General features: G+C 42.0%; 1 protein-coding gene across 9 annotated transcripts in view; it reads right to left on the reverse strand.

Moving 5' to 3' along the window:
- Positions 1–21508, reverse strand: part of LOC118371480 (lysine-specific demethylase 4A-like) — a 61187-nt gene extending 39679 nt beyond the window's left edge. The window contains exons 1-9 of one of the 9 annotated variants that reach the window (XM_035756926.2): positions 21366–21508; positions 17702–17783; positions 13199–13357; positions 12889–13064; positions 5055–5169; positions 4277–4470; positions 3953–4002; positions 3763–3866; positions 861–998 (exon numbers count right to left, since the gene is read on the reverse strand). In XM_035756926.2, coding sequence (XP_035612819.1) covers positions 861–998; positions 3763–3866; positions 3953–4002; positions 4277–4470; positions 5055–5169; positions 12889–13064; positions 13199–13339 — 918 coding nt within the window. In that variant the 5' untranslated portion in view covers positions 13340–13357; positions 17702–17783; positions 21366–21508. Of the gene's footprint in view, positions 1–860; positions 999–3762; positions 3867–3952; positions 4003–4276; positions 4471–5054; positions 5170–12888; positions 13065–13198; positions 13358–17509; positions 17784–20792; positions 21104–21365 lie in introns of those variants that run through there. The other 8 variants (XM_035756927.2, XM_035756928.2, XM_035756929.2 and 5 more) reach the window with 8 other exon arrangements.
- Between the last annotated feature and the right edge of the window lie 123 nt (positions 21509–21631).

Genomic DNA, 21631 nt, shown 5'->3' on the forward strand with positions numbered 1-21631 from the left:
CTAACCCTATTACAGGGGCTGAGTCTGGTGCTCTTCCATGCCGTCCCTTAGAGGGGTGCGTCACTTGAGTGGGTTGAGTCATTGATGTGATCTTCCTGTCTGGGTTGGCGCCCCCCCCCCTGGGTTGTGCCGTGGCGGAGATCTTTGTGGGCTATACTCTGCCTTGTCTCAGGATGGTAAGTTGGTGGTTGAAGATATCCCTCTGGTGGTGTGGGGGCTGTGCTTTGGCAAAGTGGGTGGGGTTATATTTTTCCTGTTTGGCCCTGTCTTGGGCTGTCATCGGATGGGGCAACAGTGTCTCCTGACCCCTCCTGTCTTAGCCTCCAGTATTTATGCTGCAGTAGTTTGTGTCGGGGGGCTAGGGTCAGCTTGTTATATCTGGAGTACTTCTCCTGTACATGTATTGTGTAACATGAAGTCCTATGAATGTCATCTGATGAAGAACAAAGGTTAGTGATTAATTTTATCTATATTTCTACTTTTTGTGACTCTTTGGCTGTGTTTTTCTGTGACTTTGCTCTGACCTACCATAATCCTTTGTGCTTTCGTCGTAAAGCCTTTTTGAAAATCGGACACTGTGGCTGGATTTACAACAAGTTTATCTTTAAAATGGTGTAAAATACATGCATGTTTGAGGAATTTTAATTATGGAATTTCTGTTTTGAATTTGGCGCCCTGCAGTTTCACTGGCTGTTGACAGGTGGGACGCTACTGTCCCACGTACCCAGGAGATGTTAAACCCATAACATTGCCTTTGCTAGTGCCATGCTTTACCAACCACACGACAAAACACCATTCTCACACACACATATGACCTGGAATCACACATTCAATGTGTTAATTAATGTATCTGTACATACCAGTGTGGCTATTTTGCCATAATCAATCCATCGCTGTGTGGCAAAGTTGGTAGACTCTGCACAGTTGAAGCCGTGGTTGAAACCAGCATGGTAGCCGAAAGGGAAGGTCACTATGAACTGGCCTGCCTCCTGGGTGATCTAAACACACAGACGCACACACAACAAGTCAGACCACTGATCTAAAGAGGTGGACACTAAGGTTGGGTGATGTCAATCTTTGTCCTATAGTCATTAAGTGCACACAAAAAGTGATACGATGGTATCGGCCCCTATTGGCCAACTCTCCCAACAAGGACCCTAGCGCGAGCTCGCTTGCTTGCTTTCAGGAAGGACCAGCAAAATCATGACAAAGGTATTTTAGAGCCAAATCTTTTTAAAGTTGCCTATTACTCTATGTCCGAGCTGTGGCGAGAAATTGTGCCCACATGCAAGTGACAGTCAAGGAGCCTCAACTGCAGAGCACCCAACTCTGCTGTCCCCAGAATTGTATGAATATTCAATGATTCGCATTTTAATAAATTCTCTCTTATTAGGCCTAGGCTTCTATACATTGTTAGGTAGGCTGTAGCCTACATTGCTAATAATAGGCTGTGGAAATAGGCCTACTCTACGCATAGTTTCTTTAATAAGCTTTGCTGAGCTATATGTTTTCTTTAGAATTCATTCGATTCTTCTATCTTGATATTGCTTGCTCAATTTCACTTTTTGCCTACATACAGTGCCTTCAGAAAGCATTCATACCCTTTAACTTATTCCACGTTGTTACAACCTGATTTCAAAATAGATTAAATAAATAAAACATCACACCCAACTACACACTATACCCCATATGACAAAGTGAAAACATGTTTAGACATGTTTCCACATTTATTGAAAAATAAATACAGAAAATCTCATTTACTTAAGTATTTATACCCCTTTGCTATGACACTACAAATTGAGCTCAGGTGCATCCAATTTCCTTTGATCATTCTTGAGTTTCTACAGTTTGATTGGAGTACACCTGTGGACATTTCAATTGTTTGGACATGATTTTGAATAGAAACACACCTGTCTATTTAAGGTCCCACAGTCGACAGTGCAAAGTCCAAAGAACTGTCCGTACATCTCAGAGATAAAATTGTGATGATGCATATATCTGGCGAAGGGTAGAAAACATGTCTAGAGTGATGAAAGTTCGGGAAATGAAAAAAAAAAATAATGGATCTACCTAGAGCTGGCCATCCGACCAAACTGAGAAACCGGGTAAGGGCCTTGGTCAGGTAGGTGACCAAGAACCCAATAACCACCAACATAATTACAGAGTTAAATTGCTAAGACCTGCCAGAAGGACAACAGTCTCTATAGCTCTTCACGAATCTGGGCTTTATTGGAGAGTGGTCAGACAGAAACCACTCCTGAGAAATTAAACATGATAGCACGCCTGGAGTTCGAAAAGACACGTGAAAGACGTGGCAAAAGAAATACAGGCAAATATTTAATGAGAACCTGCTTCAGTGTACAAACAACCTTAGACTGGGGTAAAGATTTACATTCCAACAGGACAATGACCCCAAGCCATGCTGAGATGGAATGTGAATGTCCTTGAGTGGCTCAACCACAGCCCAGACTTGAATCCCATTGAAAATCTGCCGAAAGACTTAAAACACAGATGCGCAAAGCTGATAAGACGGCTCAAAGCTGTAATCGCCGCCAAAGGTGCTTCTACAGAGTATTGACTCAGGGGGTGAATACTTATGTAAATTAGATTACTGCATTTCATTAGCAAAAATATTCATGTTCTCTTCTCAATATGGGCTATTGTGTGTAGATGGATGATAATCTATTTAATCCATTTTGAATTCAGGCTGTAATGCAACAAAATGTGGAATAAGTCAAGGGGTATGAAAACTTTCTGAAGACACTATCATTCAAAATAAAGCTGTGATACTCGCCTATAGACCGAGTTTCACAATTGTTCCCCTTTTAAAGCTGCAGCTTTAGCACATGTAAACACCTATAATAGCTTATTTGGGAAACACTCAAGTTGAACTTGTCTTAATGATTTTAATAGGCTATTTTAATTAGTATGATTTGACCGTTTGGTTCACAATGGCAAGGAGGAGTGATGCATGCATCATTTATTGTATAATAGACTAAGCTTGGCTCAACTAAGGCTAATTCAAAACTACTTGTTCGACTTTGCCATTGTTTGTTTTACCTCTATCATTATTACCGTAGGCCTACCTTGTTGAGGTTATTCAAAAACTTTGAGCCTAGAACTGTTAGATGAATTCATTGTTTGATCATGAAGTAGCGCGGCAAGAGAAAGCCAGCATACATAAAAAGTGATATTCATATAAAATGAGAGAAACTGTCAAATTTGACGTAGACACCGGAGTGTCTGGCTATACGGACCAGATAATCAAACATTGAGAGAAAAATTTAAATCTTAACCAGACATTTTGCACTGCTTTGGTGAAAATTGCTCTGTCTGCATTCTCTTGCATTCTGTACATTTTTTATAACATTTATATTGAAATAGGTTACGCAGCCTACAGCAAAGGAATAGGCCACAGTATGGTCCTGCTGTGGGCTGCTCAGTCAGCGCTTTACTGCGTGGCGCCAATCAAGTTGAAATAGGCTATACATTGTTTGTCACGTCACAATGTCATCACCAACTACAACAGCTGTCAAGCATCTTCGACATCCAATACTATCATAATAGTCACCTAGCCCAAGTGGACACGCATGCATGCATACATACATACATATATGCATACAATACTACTATTGAAAACAATATTACTTTTACTCCTACTGCCAAAACAGTCAAATCATCCCACTGTAACAACCTACAGTATAGCCAGAAAGTTTCTGGTCAGTAAAGCTGATTGTATTATGCCATTGAAAGAGAGGTCACCTTCTCAAATGGTATGCCGTATTTCTTCAGGATGGAGGGTGAGATTAGAGTCATCTTGTGCCGCAGGAAAGCTTCACAGCTCTGAGCACTCCCAGGGAAAAACCCTGCATGAGAAGAAGTCAATTATGTTAAGAATTCTGCTGACTACTCTGGACATTGATATACAATAAGGAAAATTATTTTCAAGTACCTTTAGCGAGACGCTCCAATCTCTTCCCATGTTCAGGGGGAACAACATACCTGTAGAGAGATAAGAGCAACGATGTCAAATAATAAGCTTTGTCCTAGCCAGAGCGGCCCATAGGGTAGGAGCCTTTTGCTGTATGAAGCAGCTCGATGTAGAAAAACACCTCCTGGACAGGACGCTAGTGTTGGGTGTTACGTATAATAATAACAACCCACACACGTTTAATTTGTAAACTGTAAAATCGACATACAGTAAATATCTACTGGTATAACTTCACTGCACTGAACCTTCTGTTTTTCTAACTATGCAAAATAAATAAAACTCTACCAGGACTTGGGCTCTCCAAAGTGAAGGTAGTTGATGCTGTAGAGATCCATGTCTTCAGTGTGCCAGGCGAAGGTACTCTTCCACATGCCAAAATACAGGTAAGGAGTGTTTACCCCTTTGATCTTGATCCCACTCTCCCTCTCCACAGTGTCCAGGATAGTGTTCAGATGACCAATGTTCCACTCTGTCACGTCCTAGGAGAGAGAGAGAGAGCAGAGACGATGTTGTTAAAGGCCCAATGCAGTTGAGGTTAGAAAAATACTGTGAAAATGATGATAAGAGTGGTTTCAAAAGGCAGCCTGAAATGTAAGCCTGTTGTGGTGGGATGGAGTTATGGCCAGCTGGTGACATCACCTAGCGTTAAATTTGTTAATATACCAATAAGAGTTCCAAACCAATAACAGCAGTTTCTCTCCCCACTCAGACCACTCCCAGACAATCCTAGAAGAATTCTTGCTTGAGAAATTGCTCTTTGCTGAGAAGCTATGTTCTCAATTAAAATGGTCAAAAAGAAAACTGGTGTACAGTCACAAGATACTTCATTTTTACCCAGAAATGATTTGATATTGATATAAAAACAGCTGCTTTGGAACTTTAAGGGTGACGACATTGACATTTAAACAGAATGCTGTGGGTTCAAATCCGAAATGGAGCCAAATGGAGGGCTGATGTTTGGAGAATACATTGGTAAAGTAAAAGCTTGTTTAATGACAGTGAATGGTCTATTGAAATATAATTAGAACATGGAATGGTCATGGAATGAGATGGAATCACTCACTGGATCATAGAGTGTTCCGTTGACATCCGCTCCATAGAGAGGGGGGTTAAAAGTCAGGTTCTTCCAAAACTTTCTCTCCAGCTCATCAAAATCCACATATCGGGGGTTACAGAACCTACAACAAAAAGTAACAGAAGATAACTAAACAAGTAGGGCTGTATATATTTCCTTTTCAAGACGATTTGATACTGATCTAGATACATGCCATGGGCTCCAATACGATACAGGAACGATTTGGTGCGACTCAGTTTGATTTAAAAAATGAATCGATGCAATTTGGTTCGGTGCACTAACATTTGCTACATAAACATTAATTTTTCATTTGAAATTAAAATCTGCTGAGCTTGTGTGTGTGACTGTAGGTATATGGTGTAAACTTGGGACTATATCAAAATGGGGTAGGCTGGTTTTTCAATATTGTCAACACTATTTCTTGGAAATTTCTCCAATACATTTTAATATTTGTAGCTACTTTCAGTTAATACCTGCAGTCAACTTCTGCAATACTTAGATGTTAGGTTCTAATTATCAGTAAGAACTCAAGACACTATGAAAGCTTAAACCAAGTTTATTCTTCTCAAAGGATCGAACAGCTGAACAGACAACATATTCACATAAAGCACTGATATTTAACCCTTTCTCCAATGCGGAGTCTCCTCCGACACATCTGGACAGCCAATGCATCTGTTGCTAGTAAGAACTTTAGTGATACCCATTCTTCCTCACTTCATTTGACCTGACCTCAGCCCCAAAGTGCTCACTCCAACTCACGGCTGTCATGGTGACTGGTACCAGACTGTCTCTTCTCCCAAAAGATCCCTGATGGCTAACAACAAATCCTGACAAAGTAAATGTTATACATTACCCTCTCTTCCTCAGTGACATGAATACATTTTCCATATTCTCAGAACCCAACAGAGAAAAAGCAGATTGTGTTCTTAATTTCACCTGCCACATTATGAAGTTCCCCAGAGCAGTTGAGCCAGTCATGTGTTTGTAAATAGCATAACGGGAGAAAGCAGGAGCTGGTGAGTCCATAGCGTTCAATAACTATGGGCAAGTCTCTGTTGTGCGACGCACAGGAGGTGATGAAGTTACACTTGTATGAAATTCAATAGTTACGTTTGCCATAAGCTAATGGATTTCTGCCAGAAGTTTAAAAAAGTTCTGGAAGGGATGCATACAGTTACCATCCCCCCCAATTTGCTACCTACTAGCGGTTTTTCCTCCTCCATTCTCCCCCTCTGCTCCGTGTACACAGAAGAGTATTCATCACAACGTTGTTGATTTGCAGTTTTTTCCCCCTCACCTCACTTTTGCTTGGAAATGTCCGAACTCACCCAAAATTACATTCAGTAGCTACTAACTATGCTTGCATAACTTTGAGCTGGCTTTGCAATTAGTTATGTTCGCTTTCGCTCGTTACCGTTTAGCTAAACACTGTCTATGTCACTATTAGTTTGTGCTAATTTTGTTAGCATTCTGGTAAAGGCCCAATGGGATTCTCTAACTTTGCCGCCCCTTGTGGGCCATGCCGGTAATACCGTAAATCCAGGGATGAGGAGGACTGTATGACGATATGAAAATCTGGATATGGCCCAAGCCTACTTTGGTGTATGTACTATGTAGCAGTGCTGAGCCATTAACTGATATGCAATTAACTAATCTTTGCAGATTGTGTTTATAATTTACAAATGAAATAAAAAATACACACTGCATTCAGAAAGTATTCATACCCCTAGACTTTTCCACATTGTTATGTAAAAAAAAAAATGTAAGTCCTCAAAACACAACACCCCATAATGACAAAGCAAAAGTCAATATATTTACTAAAAACATACCTTATTTACATAAGTATTCAGACCCTTTGCTATGCGACTCGAAATTGAGCTCAGGTGCATAATGTTTCCATTGTAGAAACAGCTCATGGATGATCAATTTGATCGGAGTCCACTGGTGGTAAATCCAATTGATTGGACATGATTTGGAAAGGCACACCCCCAGTCTACATATTGTCCCACAATTGCATGTTGGCGCAACAACCAAGCCATGAGGTCGAAGGAATTGTCCGTAGAGCTCAGAGACAGGATTGTGTCCACACAAATCTAGTGAAGGTACAAAAACAAATGTCTGCAGCATTGAAGGTCCTCAAGAACACAGTGGCCTCCATTCTTAAACGGAAGACATTTGGAACCACCAAGACTCTTGCTAGCCAAACTGAGCAATTTGGAGAGAAGGGCCATGGTCAGGGATGTGACCAAGAACCAGATGGTCACTGACAGAGCGCCAGACTTCTTCTGTGGATATGGGAGAACCTTCCAGAAGGACAACCATCTCTGCAGTACTCCACCAAATCAGGCCTGTACGGTACAGTAAAAGGCACTTACAGGAAACTCAGAACATGAGAAACAAGATTCTCTGGTCTGATGAAACCAAGATTGAACTCTTTGGCATGAATGCCAAGCACCACATTTGGAGGAAACCTGGCACCATCCCTATGCTGAAGCATGGGTGGCAGCATAATGCTGTGGAGATGTTTTTCATCAGCAGGGACTGGGAGACTAGTCAGGATCGAAGGAAAGATGAACGGAGCAAAGTTCAGAGAGATCCTTGATGAAAGTCTGCTCCAGAGTGCTCAGGACCTCAGACCGGGGCGAAGGTTCACCTTCCAACAGGACAACGACCCTAAGCACACAGCCAAGGCAATGCAGGAGAATCTTTGGGACAAGTCTCTGAATGTCCTCGAGTGGCCCAGCCAGACCCCGGACTTGAACCCAATCAAACATCTCTGGAGAAACCTCAAAATAGCTGTGAAGCAGCGCTCACCATTCCAACCTGACCGAGCTTGAGGATTGGGAGAAACTCCCAGTATAGTTGGGCCAAGCTTGTTTTTATTTCATCTTTATTTAACCAGGTAGGCCAGTTGAACAAGTTCTCATTTACAACTGACCTGGCCAAGATAAAGCATAGCAGTGTGAGCAGACAACAGAGTTACACATGGAGTAAACAATTAACAAGTCAATAACACAGTAGGTAAAAAAAGTGGAGTCTATATACATTGTGTGCAAAAGGCATGAGGTAGGCGAATAATTACAATTTTGCAGATTAACACTGGAGTGATAAATGATCAGATGGTCATGTACAGGTAGAGATATTGGTGTGCAAAAGAGCAGAAAAGTAAATAAATATAAACAGTATGGGGATGAGGTAGGTAAAAATGGGTGGGCTATTTGCCGATAGACTATGTACAGCTGCAGCGATCGGTTAGCTGCTCAGATAGCATTTGGTTTTGCTAGCGTTTAAGAGCAGTTGGAGGCCACGGAAGGAGTGTTGTATGGCATTGAAGCTCGTTTGGAGGTTAGATAGCACAGTGTCCAAGGACGGGCCGGAAGTATATAGAATGGTGTCGTCTGCGTAGAGCTGGATCAGGGAATCGCCCGCAGCAAGAGCAACATCATTGATATATACAGAAAAAAAGAGCCAGCCCGAGGATTGAACCCTGTGGCACCCCCATAGAGACTTCCAGAGGACCGGACAGCATGCCCTCCGATTTGACACACTGAAATCTGTCGGCAAAGTAATTGGTGAACCAGTCAAGGCAGTCATCCGAAAAACCGAGGCTACTGAGTCTGCCGATAAGAATATGGTGATTGACCGAGTCGAAAGCCTTGGCAAGGTCGATGAAGACGGCTGCACAGTACTGTCTTTTATCGATGGCGGTTATGATATCGTTTAGTACCTTGAGCGTGGCTGAGGTGCACCCGTGACCGGCTCGGAAACCAGATTGCACAGCGGAGAAGGTACGGTGGGATTCGAGATGGTCAGTGACCTGTTTGTTGACTTTGCTTTCGAAGACCTTAGATAGGCAGGGCAGGATGGATATAGGTCTGTAACAGTTTGGGTCCAGGGTGTCTCCCCCTTTGAAGAGGGGGATGACTGCGGCAGCTTTCCAGTCCTTGGGGATCTCAGACTATATGAAAGAGAGGTTGAATAGGCTGGCAATAGGGGTTGCGACAATGGCGGCGGATAGTTTCAGAAATAGAGGGTCCAGATTGTCAAGCCCAGCTGATTTGTACGGGTCCAGGTTTTGCAGCTCTTTCAGAACATCTGCTATCTGGATTTGGGTAAAGGAGAACCTGGAGAGGCTTGGACGAGTAGCTGTGGGGGGCGGAGCTGTTGGCCGAGGTTGGAGTAGCCAGGCAGAAGGCATGGCCAGCCGTTGAAGTTTTCGATAATCATGGATTTATCGGTGGTGACCGTGTTACCTAGCCTCAGTGCAGTGGGCAACTGGGAGGAGGTGCTCTTGTTCTCCATGAACTTCAGTGTCCCAGAACTTTTTGGAGTTGGAGCTACAGGATGCAAACTTCTGCCTGAAGAAGCTGGCCTTAGCTTTCCAGACTGACTGCATGTATTGGTTCCTGACTTCCCTGAACAGTTGCATATCGCGGGGACTGTTCGATGCTATTGCAGTCCGCCACAGGATGTTTTTATGCTGGTCGAGGGCAGTCAGGTCTGGAGTGAACCAAGGGCTATATCTGTTCTTAGTTCTGCATTTTTTGAACGGAGCATGCTTATCTAAAATGGTGAGGAAGTTACTTTTAAAGAATGACCAGGCATCCTCAACTGACGGGATGAGGTCAATGTCCTTCCAGGATACCCGGGCCAGGTCGATTAGAAAGGCCTGCTCACAGAAGTGTTTTTGGGAGCGTTTGACAGTGATGAGGGGTGGTCGTTTGACTGCGGCTCCGTAGCGGATACAGGCAATGAGGCAGTGATCGCTGAGATCCTGGTTGAAGACAGCGGAGGTGTATTTGGAGGGCCAGTTGGTCAGGATGACGTCTATGAGGGTGCCCTTGTTTACAGATTTAGGGTTGTACCTGGTGGGTTCCTTGATGATTTGTGTGAGATTGAGGGCATCTAGCTTAGATTGTAGGACTGCCGGGGTGCTAAGCATATCCCAGTTTAGGTCACCTAACAGAACAAACTCTGGAGCTAGATGGGGGGGCAATCAATTCACAAATGGTGTCCAGGGCACAGCTGGGTGCTGAGGGGGGTCGGTAGCAGGCGGCAACAGTGAGAGACTTATTGATGGAGAGAGTAATTTTCAAGATTAGTTGTTCGAACTGTTTGGGTATGGACCTGGAAAGTATGACATTACTTTGCAGGCCATCTCTGCAGTAGACTGCAACTCCTCCCCCTTTAGCAGTTCTATCTTGACGGAAGATGTTATAGTTGGGTATGGAAATCTCTGAATTTTTGGTGGCCTTCCTGAGCCAGGATTCAGACACGGCAAGGACATCTGGGTTAGCAGAGTGTGCTAAAGCAGTGAGTAAAACAAACTTAGGGAGGAGGCTTCTGATGTTGACATGCATGAAACCAAGGCTTTTTCAATCACAGAAGTCAACAAATGAGGGTGCCTGGGGACATGCAGGGCCTGGGTTTTATCTTCCACCCGCGGAACAGAGGAGGAGTAGTATGAGGGTGCGGCTAAAGGCTATCAAAACTGGTCGCCTGGAGCGTTGGGGACAGAGAATGAAAGGAGCAGATTTCTGGGCATGGTAGAATATATTCAGGGCAGACAGGGGGATGGTAGGGTGGGGGTACAGCGGAGGTAAGCCCAGGCACTGGGTGATGATGAGAGAGGTTGTATCTCTGGACATGCTGGTTGTAATGGGTGAGGTCACCGCATGTGTGGGAGGTGGGACAAAGGAGGTATCAGGGGTATGAATAGTGGATCTAGGGGCACCATTGTAAACTAAAACAATGATGACTAACCTGAACAACAGTATACAAGGCATATTGACATTGAGAGACATACAGTAATCACAGGTGTTGAATTGGGAGAGCTAGCTAAAACAGTAGGTGAGACAACAGCTAATCAGCTAGCACAACAACAGCAGGTAAAATGGCGTAGGCTAGGCAGGGGGGGGTCGGATTAACTGCACACAGAGCCTGAGTGCGGCTGGGGCCGACAGATAAAACATAAAACAAGCAGAATGGAATACCGTGATTAATGGACAGTCTAGCACGCATCAGCTATGTAGCCAAGTGATCAGTGTCCAGGGGGGCAGCGGGGGATGGGGCAGGGAAGCTGGACTGGCGAGTGTTATCCAGGTTAAAAACAGTTAGCAGTGGCTAACAATGACTAAATAGCTTGTAGCTAGTTAGCTGGTTAGCTTCTGGAGGTTCTTGAATGTGTTCTAAAAATTAAAAATAATGGCGATTCCGTATCACATTGGGTGAGGCAGGTTACCGGAAGGTATAAACAAATTAAAAATCGAAAAGAGAAAGTAAATATGGGTCCAGTGAGTGTTTGGGACGCGGCGATTCAGACGGTTAGCAGGCCTGTGCTAACAAGCTAACAGTTAGTAGGCCAGGGCTAAACAAGGTAGCAGTTAGCGGACCGGGGCTAAACAAGCTAGCAGTTAGCATGCCGAATTAGCAAGCAAGGACGTCGCGATGGGGTGAGTCTGTTTATTCCTCTTCATGCGGTGACATCGATAGAGCGGTCAAGGGTCCAGATATTGTAGCCCAGGAGTATGCTTCGGTGGTAGCACAGGAGCTCTGGCTGGGCTCGCTTCAAGCTAAGTGGGTGGAAACGCTAGCCAGGAGTAATCATCCGGGGTTGCGGTTAGCTAGATAGCTAGTTGTGAAGAATCCAGCTGAAAATGTTCAGTTTGCGGTGGGGATCCGGTGGGAATCCGGGGATAAAAAAAAAAAATAATAGGTCCGTTATGCTCTGGTTAGAGTCGCGTTGTTCGAACTGGCGAGAGCTTTCCGAGCTAAAGGTTAGCTGATGACCGGTTAGCTGAAGACCGCTAGCAATGGTTTGCTGACTGATAGCTGGTAGCTAGCTGGTAGTTAGCTGGCTAGCTTCAGTTGAGGGGTTTCGGGGGGGAAAAAACAATTGAATCAATTTTAGAATTAGACTAATGTAAAAAAAAAATTGAAAAAGTCCAGGTTCTGAATACTTTCCGTAGCCGTTCCTTTGTCCAGGTGGGAAAAGGCAGTGTGGAGTAGGATTGAGATTATGCGAATTGTAGCGGGTCTAGGGTTTCTGGGAGGATTGTGTAGATGTGAGCCATGACCAGCCTTTAAAAGCACCTCATGGCAACCAACGCGAGTATTACGGGGTAGTCGTCATTTAGGCAGGCTATCTTCACTTTCTTGGGCACAGGGACTGTTGGTCTGCTTGAAACATGTAGATATTACAGACTCAGTCAGGGAGAGGTTGAAAATGTCAGTGAAGACACTTGCCAGTTGGTCCACGAATGCTTGGAGTACACTTCTGGCCCCGCAGCCTTTTGAATGTTGACCTGTTTAAAAAGTCTTGCTCACATCAGCTACAGAGAGCGTGATCACACAGTCATCCGGAACAGCTGGTGCTCTCATGCATGCATGCATGCATTCAGCCTGTCTGGTAGGCTCACGTCACTCGGCAGCTCGCAGTTGGGTTTTCCTTTGTGGTCCATAATAGTTTGCAGGCCATGCCACAGCCAATGAGCGTCAGAGCCAGTATAGTAGGATTCATTCTCAGTCCTGTATTGACGTTTTGCCTGTTTGATGGTTCACCGGGATTTCTTATAAGATTACGGATTAGTGTCCCGCTCTAGCCTTTAGCTCAGTGTGGCTGTTGCCTGTGATCCATGGCTTCAACAGTGTTTTGAGAAATAAAACCAATATTACAACCATGTGTAGCCTATAACAATGTATCATGTGTCCTATAACATGTACCATGTGTAGAACATTGTTAACAATGTGAATGTACTATATTACAACCATGTGTATAACTATGTTAAAAATGAGTACTGTGTTTAACAGTGTTAAAGCTCACTTGTCTGTGTTGGCAGTCTTGCGGAACTCTCGGACGGTCATGGGTTTCTTTTGGATGTTGTACTGTGTGAAGAGACCGGACTGGCCAGTCACCACTTGCTGTATAGGAGCAGGGATCACCAGGTCATCTATGTCATCATAAGTACGTCTGGGCTTCCAGTCTTTGGGTGAAATAACCTGCAACACACACAAAACATAGCATTGTCTTAATTTATGCAGTGTATTCTTTATAGAATGGGATATAAACATTTGAAACATAATATGCATAAGCAGTCATCATTCTATCTTCAGAAACAAACACACACACTAACCTTAGCCATTCCAGCTCGGTGAGCTCCTTGTGACTCCATGTAGGCGATGTAACGGCTGAAGTCCTTAAACTCCTCCATGGAAGGGTGAAAGGTCATGATCTTGGAGCCAGGAGTTTGCTGGGATGCAGTGTCTGTTGCCATCCTGGAGTTGTCCAGTGTCTGCAGATCAGAGCAAGAGAGAACATGTGTTTTTGTTGTTGATCTGATGTCTGTGTTAATTGCATCACATTTTGATAGCCTTCACCTCTAACTTATTTTGTGTTAAAGGAAATGTTCACCCATTTTGAATGTTCATTTCTTGTTGTGTATCTGAGTGATGTCCTACCGATTCCCAGAGTCATTTCATGTTTATCTTAGATATTGGTGTTCAAGAAGGCAGAAATCCAGCCGGTATGCATAACACCGTCATAAAGTCGCTCTTACTACAATGAAAGTTAATAGGAATAAGACTTACATCGCGAAATCATCATACATTTCACATCTCAATATTGGCCGATGTCATAACTCGGGAGGACGTCTTCTCTCGAAAAGGGCCATTGATATTTTTGTGATATTCCTACCTTATGAAATGTGTAATTTTAACAGAGGGTCTAGCACATTTTTCCTATTTGCCTGCCTCCTTAGTCCAGGGTGCATTGCATGATGCCGCTGTCAGAGATATTATACAAAGGAGATATAGTTTCCTTGGATTCCTAACACCCCACCCAGCAGACTGTCAACCAATCGCTTTCACCTTGTCATGCTGCGTCACGCAGTTCCTAAGATAATCTTCACGCAATCCCTTCTCAAAGTCAGTGTCAAATGTGCCTATTTTCCTCGAAAGTACGTAACGATTCCAAAGCTATACGATTCTACAGATAGCAAGTTAAATTCTCACATCACGGAAAAGATTTGTAATGTCATACTTCTTGCGCCCTACAGTCTCTACATCCCTACATTCACTTCTTCATGTCAAAATAATGGTGCCAGAGGGGGGGAATCCCGTTTTATGAGCTTCAAATGAAATAAACAATGAGGAAAACAATGACAAAATTGCCTAACTTATTTTGTACATAATGTTGCTGCTACTACTCTCTCTTATGACCGAAAATAACTTCTGGACATCACAACAGCGGAAGGTAGCCTAGTGGTTAGAGCGTTGGACTAGTAACCGAAAGGTTGCAAGATCGAATCCCCGAGTTGACAAAAATATGTCGTTCTCCCTCTGAACAAGGCAGTTAACCCACTGTTCCTAGGCTGTCATTGTAAATAAGAATGTGTTCGTAACTGAGTTGCCTAGTTAAATAAAAGGTTATTAAAAATTAATATAAGGCGTTTGCTCACTTCGAACTGGATGAAGATTTTTTTCTTTAACTTCTTATGGCTGGGGGGCAGTACTGGGTAGCTTGGATGAATAAGGTGCCCAGGGTAAACTGCCTGCTACTCAGGCCCAGAAGCTAAAATATGCATATTAGTAGTAGATTTGGGTAGAAAACACTGAAGTTTCTGAAACTGTTTGAATGATGTCTGAGTATAACAGAACTCATATGGCAGGCAAAAACCTGAGAAAAAAAAAATCCAACCAAGAAGTGGGAAATCTAAGGTTTGTAGATGTTCAAGTCTTTGCCTATCCAATTTAGTGTAAATTTGTCCGATTGCACTTCCTTAGGCTTCCACTAGATGTCAACAGTCTTTAGAACCAAGTTTCAGGCTTCTACTGTGAAGGGGGAGCGAATAAGAACCAGGTGTCTGGCAGAATGCCATGAGCTAAGTCTCGCGTGCGGCGATGAGCACGAGCTCTGTTACTTTTCATTTCTAAAGACAAAGGAATTGTCCAGTAGGAATATTATTGAAGATTTATGATAAAAAACTTCCTAAAGATTTATTCTGTACATCGTTTGACATGTTTCTACGAACTAATGGAACTGTTGTCTGAACTAAGTGCCTGTGCCTTGCGAATTTGGATTTGTGAACTAAACATGCAAACAAAAAGGAGGTATTTGGACATAAATGATAGACTTTATCGAACAAAACAAACATTCATTGTGGAATTGGGATTCCTGGGAGTGCATTCCGATGAAGATCAAAGTTGAATATTTATATATGCTATTTCTGACTTCTGTTGACTCCACAACATGGCAGGTATCTGTATGGCTCGTTTTGGTCTCTGAACTGAAGATTATTCCATGGTGTGCTTTCGCTGTAAATCTTTTTTGAAATATGACACAGGGGTTACATTAAGGAGAAGTATATATATATATATATATATATCTCTTTAGTTCCATGCATAACACTTGTATTTATCAACATTTAGGATGAGTATTTCGGTAAATTGATGTGGCTCTCTAATCACCAGATATTTTGGAAGCAAAACATTACTGAACATAACATTCCAATCTAAACTGAGATTTTTGGATATAAATATGAACTTTATCGAACAAAACATACATCTATTGTGTAATATGAAGTCCTATGAGTGCCATCTGATGAAGATCAAAGGTTTGCGATTCATTTTCTCTTTCTGCTTTTTGTGACTCCTCTCTTTGGCTGGAAAAATGGCTGTTTTTAATGTTACTAGGCACTGACCTAACAATCGCATGGTATGCTTTCGTCGTAAATCCTTTTTGAAAATCGGACACTGTGGTGGGATTAACAAGTTTATTTTTAAAATGGCGTATAATACTTGTTTGAGGAATTTTAATTATGAGATTTCTGTTTGAATTTGGCACCCTGTACTTTCACTAGCTGTTGTCAAATCGATCCCGTTAACGGGATTTCAGCCATAAGAAGTTAACAGATTCTACCACTAAGCCATAAGACTGCTGAACAATTAATCAAATGGCCACCCGGACTATTTACATTGACACCACCACCCTGTTTTTACACTGCTACTACTCACCGTTTATCTATGCAGTCACTTTACTCCTACCTACATGTACAAATTACCTCGACTACCTTTACCCCTGCACATTTACTTGGTACTGGTACCCTCCTGTATATAGCATCATTATTGTTATGTAAACTGCAATGGTTGGTTAAGGACATGTAAGTAAGCTTTTCACACCTGATGCATTTGGCACCTGTTACAAATAAAATGTGAATTGATGGAGCGCGTTTCTTTTACCAGAATCGCCCAGAATGTACCGTGCAACCCTTTGACGTAGCATGGGCAACATTTCCCCATCTCTTGAAGAGTATATCTGCCATTGCGACTGTCAGACTCCATCCTGTGAAGCACATCGATCCGCAAATTGACCATGGTGAGCTTGTAGACTCCTAAATTGACAGCTGTAAAATCACCTAAACAAACTGCACTAACTAGCTACATTACATGCTGATCTTGTCCTTGGTATTATTGTGTGTAGCTATGTTTGCTTGCTAGCCAGCCAGCCCAACCATAGAGGGCATTGCATTGCAGATTTTGTAGTCAATTTGAGCTGCAACAGATTTCCACAAGAGATTTTCCATGTTGCTACCAACCTTCTTTTAAATGCCAAAATGAAACAAAACATTGTTCACATATTTAGTGGTTTTGGGCTGATTTTTTCCCTTTAAGTTTGAGGACTAGGAGTAATTTACATTATTGCAATTGATGTGCTTCACAGGATGGAGTCTGACATTCGCAAGGTTCGTTATCAGGGATAATTTGTATTTATTTTCGTAAGATTTTTTTAAAACAATAGAAAACAGAGACAAGACAATATAGACAAACATTGCTGACATAACACCTGCTCAGACCCACGTCCCCACCGTTTCAACTTCTAGTGCTTGTAAAACTATGCCATATGACCTCAAATTTCTCATTTTTTAAATATTTAAATAGAATGAATGAAATGCATTGTCTTAACAATTGAGGGTCAGTTGATTGAGTTTAAACAAAAACTTTTTCAAAATGATCGACAAGAAAAGTATAGTCCAACCCATTGTGCATCTCACCACACCCTCATATGCCGATAGATTAAAAAGTACATTTATATTGTAAAACTTCTGTCTACCAACTTTCTAATTCCGCCCATAACTTTAACTTCATAGCATTCCCAGAAGGCATGAATCATTAAGTCACTGTTGGTTTTACATTTAAGACATGACTCTGCCGTTGTGCTATAGCATTTGTGAATTCTGTCTTTGTATAAATTGTATCAGGAATAATTAATGGACTGTAGCTACTGTGGCATTGCATCGTTGATAACATATACAGTCTCGACCACCTGTCGCACACCAACTGTTTGTGTAAACGACTTAACACTGCTTGCTTAGCGAGTACCATTTCCTTCCGATTTGGCCCATACCCGGCGCAAACATTATTATTATTTTTATTTTTTTCCCACGTACCCACTGGGGACTGCCCGGTTGGGAAACACTGATGGAGAGGGCTACTCTGGGAACCAGCTTGAGTCGTGTAGCTACTGGACCTGCTCCTTCACAATGTGTGGCACCCACTTAGGTGATACCCCAGCAGCTCTGGGCGCCAGAAAGCTCACCACACACAGTTCAGAGTAGTGGTCAGTCGTCCTCACTACGAACCTTCTGCCTCAGTACTGCATTCCTTTCCTCCAGTGGTCACCAACCGGTCGATCGCAATCGACTGGTCTATCGCCAAACATTTCTGTAAAAAAAAGAAGCCTTTTTTTAAATTAAAGAATTCCTCGTAGTTGGTGGTAGGTGCACCCAATCAGCTGCCCTGAGCGGCAAGTAGGGGAAGTGTTCCGATTTTGAACCATTTCAAACTCTGCCTTCCGGGGCCTACCGCTGACCAATCGGATAGCTCAGATTACCGTGTCTACAGAAATTAAGCAGGTGTAAAAAGAAAGCTGCAGCAAAAATATTTCAAAACCATGATTAGAGTAGGGGCTGTCCAACAAATTTAAAGTTGTCTGTTCTTTCGACCAATCTACTTCTCAATTTAAGTGTATTTTTCCACGTTTTAATAACATCAACTATATGTAAGATACCGAGCTTAAGATTAAGACACACAAATGACCCGAGCCAGAGATCAAGACAGCCTAACCAAAAACAAAAATATTATATTGCCAACTATGTAAAGAAAATTGCCTACATAATGCCAACAAATAAAAACATAACAGCCTGCAGGTAGAAAATATACTAATACAAAATAAATATCATGGCCTGTCTGCAAGGAAATTGAAACATTGTATCAGCCTAAAATGTGCTAACAAACTTGCAACATTGTATATCCTGGGCCCTCAGGCCAGTGAGCTCCAGACAGACACAGCTGTAGGCTATTTGCGCAAGAGATAAAAAGTAATCAGGTAGGCCTATTAGGATGTTTCCACTGGATCAGAGGATTACTTTTTTTTCTCCACTTTTCACACTGATAGGAAAGGAAGTTAGCTGGAAAGATTGTTCAAATAGGCTACATTGAGGAACTACTGTCATTCTCAATGGATGAAAAACAGACTGTTTACTTGCTGTTTGAGGTGAAGAAAATATTACTTGGAGAAGCTCAGTGGTGGTTAGTTCAGATGTGGTTAGTTCCAAAAGGGCACATTTATAAGTCTACATTAGCATGCAGGACAGGTAGCCTAGGCCTACTTCTATGCATAAACAAGGTGCGTGTCCTAACTAAACATTGAAAGAAGCGCTTCAAACCAAACACAATTAATAAAATTGACAACTCGTAAATGGAATGAAATAAATCAAAACTTGTTTCTCACAAATGTAGCCTAGGTTGTGCACTCTGCAAATGGGAATTAACGGTAAATGTACTACTGTTGATATTCATGTGCCATCCCGCGGCCTCCGCAATGGATTAGTCCACTGGGACAGTCAATCAAGAGGTACTTTCCAACTGCTCAACTAAATAATATTGGTCGACTAACAGCCCATCAACCTGGGGCAGCAGGTAGCCTAGTGGTTAGAGCGTTGGACTTGTAACCGAAAGGTTGCAAGATCAAAGCCCCAAGCAGACAAGGTAAAAACTTACATGTAAAAATCCACTGTTCCTAGGCCATCATTGTAAATAAGAATTTGTTCATAACTTCCTTGCCTAGTTAAATAAAGCTTTAAAAAATAATTTAAAAACAGCCCATCGACCAACCAGTTGACTAAATGGGGTCAGCCCTAGACTCAACAAATACAGCAAAGAACAGCTGTTTTTGAGTGAGTTCATGTTTAAGTTCTGTCAATACTTTTAAAGGCCATAAAATGTGTGTTCATCGTGCTACAACCAGCATTGCATCTAATGAACGAGTAGAAATGTGCATCAATAGGATTTCATTTTTATTATTAGCAATTTTTTTAATATCAAGGAATATTTCACTTTCTCTGTTCATAGGAGTAACAGCATGAATTTGTTCATGAGGCAGAAATAATGCAGTGCAACTAAGTTGCCATCAGCTGAAACACAGTGTCCCTTTTTGGTCAGTGTCAGAAGAGGAAAGGGAGAGCGGAGGGACGTTGAGCAGCGGACCCTCATCAGTCTGCTGCTCTCTCCCTCAGCTGAGACTGACCATCAGATGCAGGCACCATCAGCCCAGTAAAATAAAGCAAATTATTTAACTGTGCTCACTCCACTGTGCCTCACAAGTAATGCAACAGCAACAGATCATATATCCTACCTTAAATGTTTTAATATAACTAACAATGCATTGGCAGGGCAATTCAAGCAAAGCCAATATGCAGTGATAACATATTAGGCCTATAGTCAACTGCACAAACCTCATTGATACGGTACTGCTTTTAATAGCTTAATGTTGCATAGGATTACTTTTTTTAAAGTAATGTTCCCCAAAAATATAAGCGGTGGATCTCGGCTTGCACTTTGACTAAGAAAGTGATATTGACTAAGAAAAGATTGGTGACCACTGCTTTGCTGCAGCTTCCATTCCTCTCGAGCTTCAGGTGACTCTTCAATTGATATTTTCAAAAAGGATCAGGAACCAGCAGCCAGGTGAAACAAAAAAGTTGCTACAGTGTCCAGATGCATCATTGAACAGAAACAATTAGCCAGCTAAAGTAGCTAGCTAAGCCATAATGACTTTTACCTGCCAGTCCATCTGCACATCTGTGGGTCAAAACCACCAGAAATATGCAATAAAACTCAATGTTATCAAAAAACAAAACAGCTGATTTAAAAAAAAAGTTAAATAAATGTATATGTACATATTTACAGGAGCTCTCTGCTTAGTCTAACGTTACTACTATGGCAACTACAGAAGTGTATACTATAATTACACAAAAACACAGTAGAAAAAATATACATATTGTGGGGCCAGGTAGATAATGTCGTCGAAATTACTTCAGTTCAGAATGCTAACGACACGTTAGCTAGTTAAAGTTAGCTCTTGGCATACTAGCGAGTTAACTAGCTAGATGCCGGTCGTCACTAGTTACCACAGCCAGTCATAAACCCCGCCTATTTCTAAAATGTATCTTCTTAACATTTTATTTTAAACCGAACCTTACCAAACTGCGAACCGTATGCCTAACCTTCAATTAAGACTAAAAAGAAAATGTTTGTTTTAATGAGTTGCGATAGTCATTTTGACTCTGTGGCTGTAGTAACTAGATACTGACAAATGCCTAACGTTAATATCAGCAACAACAACTCAAATTTAAACGAGACAGTTAGCTAAAATTATCTAGCTAACATTACCTCGCAGTAAGCCAGTCTTTTACTAAATTCTGATCTCCTCCGTGAGATGGTAGCTGGCTTCATATGATGCTCACGTTGTGTTGTTGTCTTAACTTTTCCTTCCTACAACATAAGAAAGCTAGCATGCTAATATTCCTCAAGACAGCTAACGTCAGCGAATTGCGAAGTTCCTGCGCACTTGCAGATTGGACGAAGTCCTGATGAAATTAAATTCCTACATTTGTGATTGGTTGAATGCCAAGTCATTTAACGACGGGCCCAGTGTTGTCACCTAAACTCACAGAAAAGAGCGTTAGCAAGATGCCTTACAAACCTAGCCAAATTAATAATTGTTCACTTAATAATGTAGTTCAGCTATATCAAAGACAAGGTAATAGTAGTTGTGTCATATTGACAAACATGTTAAAGATAACGCAACAACTGATAACGTCACAACTTTGAGAAGCAAGTAACGTTAGTACGTTACGCTAACGTAGCTTTGACTAAGAGCGAAGACCATTTTCAGCAACATTACTTATCAGTAGTTAGCTACTTAAAAGAAAACACATTTTTTTGTTTAAAATATTAACTTACGCTTGACGACCAAGTAATGAGTGATTGCTACGCCAAAATCTCCAAAAGCAGAAGATTATTTGTTTACAATTCACCATGGGTAGGAAAGATTATCCTCCATTAAGTTACCCAGTGTCGCACGCATGCTCAGTGCGTGTTTGTGCACAATGCTTAATGAGGGCGTATCCAACGCTCAACCGGGACAAATCAAAATGCACTATTTTGCTATGACTCCGCCTTGTTAAATTACTCATGCCCTGCAAATCGTAGCCTATTAATATGGTATA

The sequence above is a fragment of the Oncorhynchus keta genome, chromosome 26 (assembly GCF_023373465.1).
Source record: "Oncorhynchus keta strain PuntledgeMale-10-30-2019 chromosome 26, Oket_V2, whole genome shotgun sequence".
Lineage (NCBI taxonomy): Eukaryota > Metazoa > Chordata > Actinopteri > Salmoniformes > Salmonidae > Oncorhynchus > Oncorhynchus keta.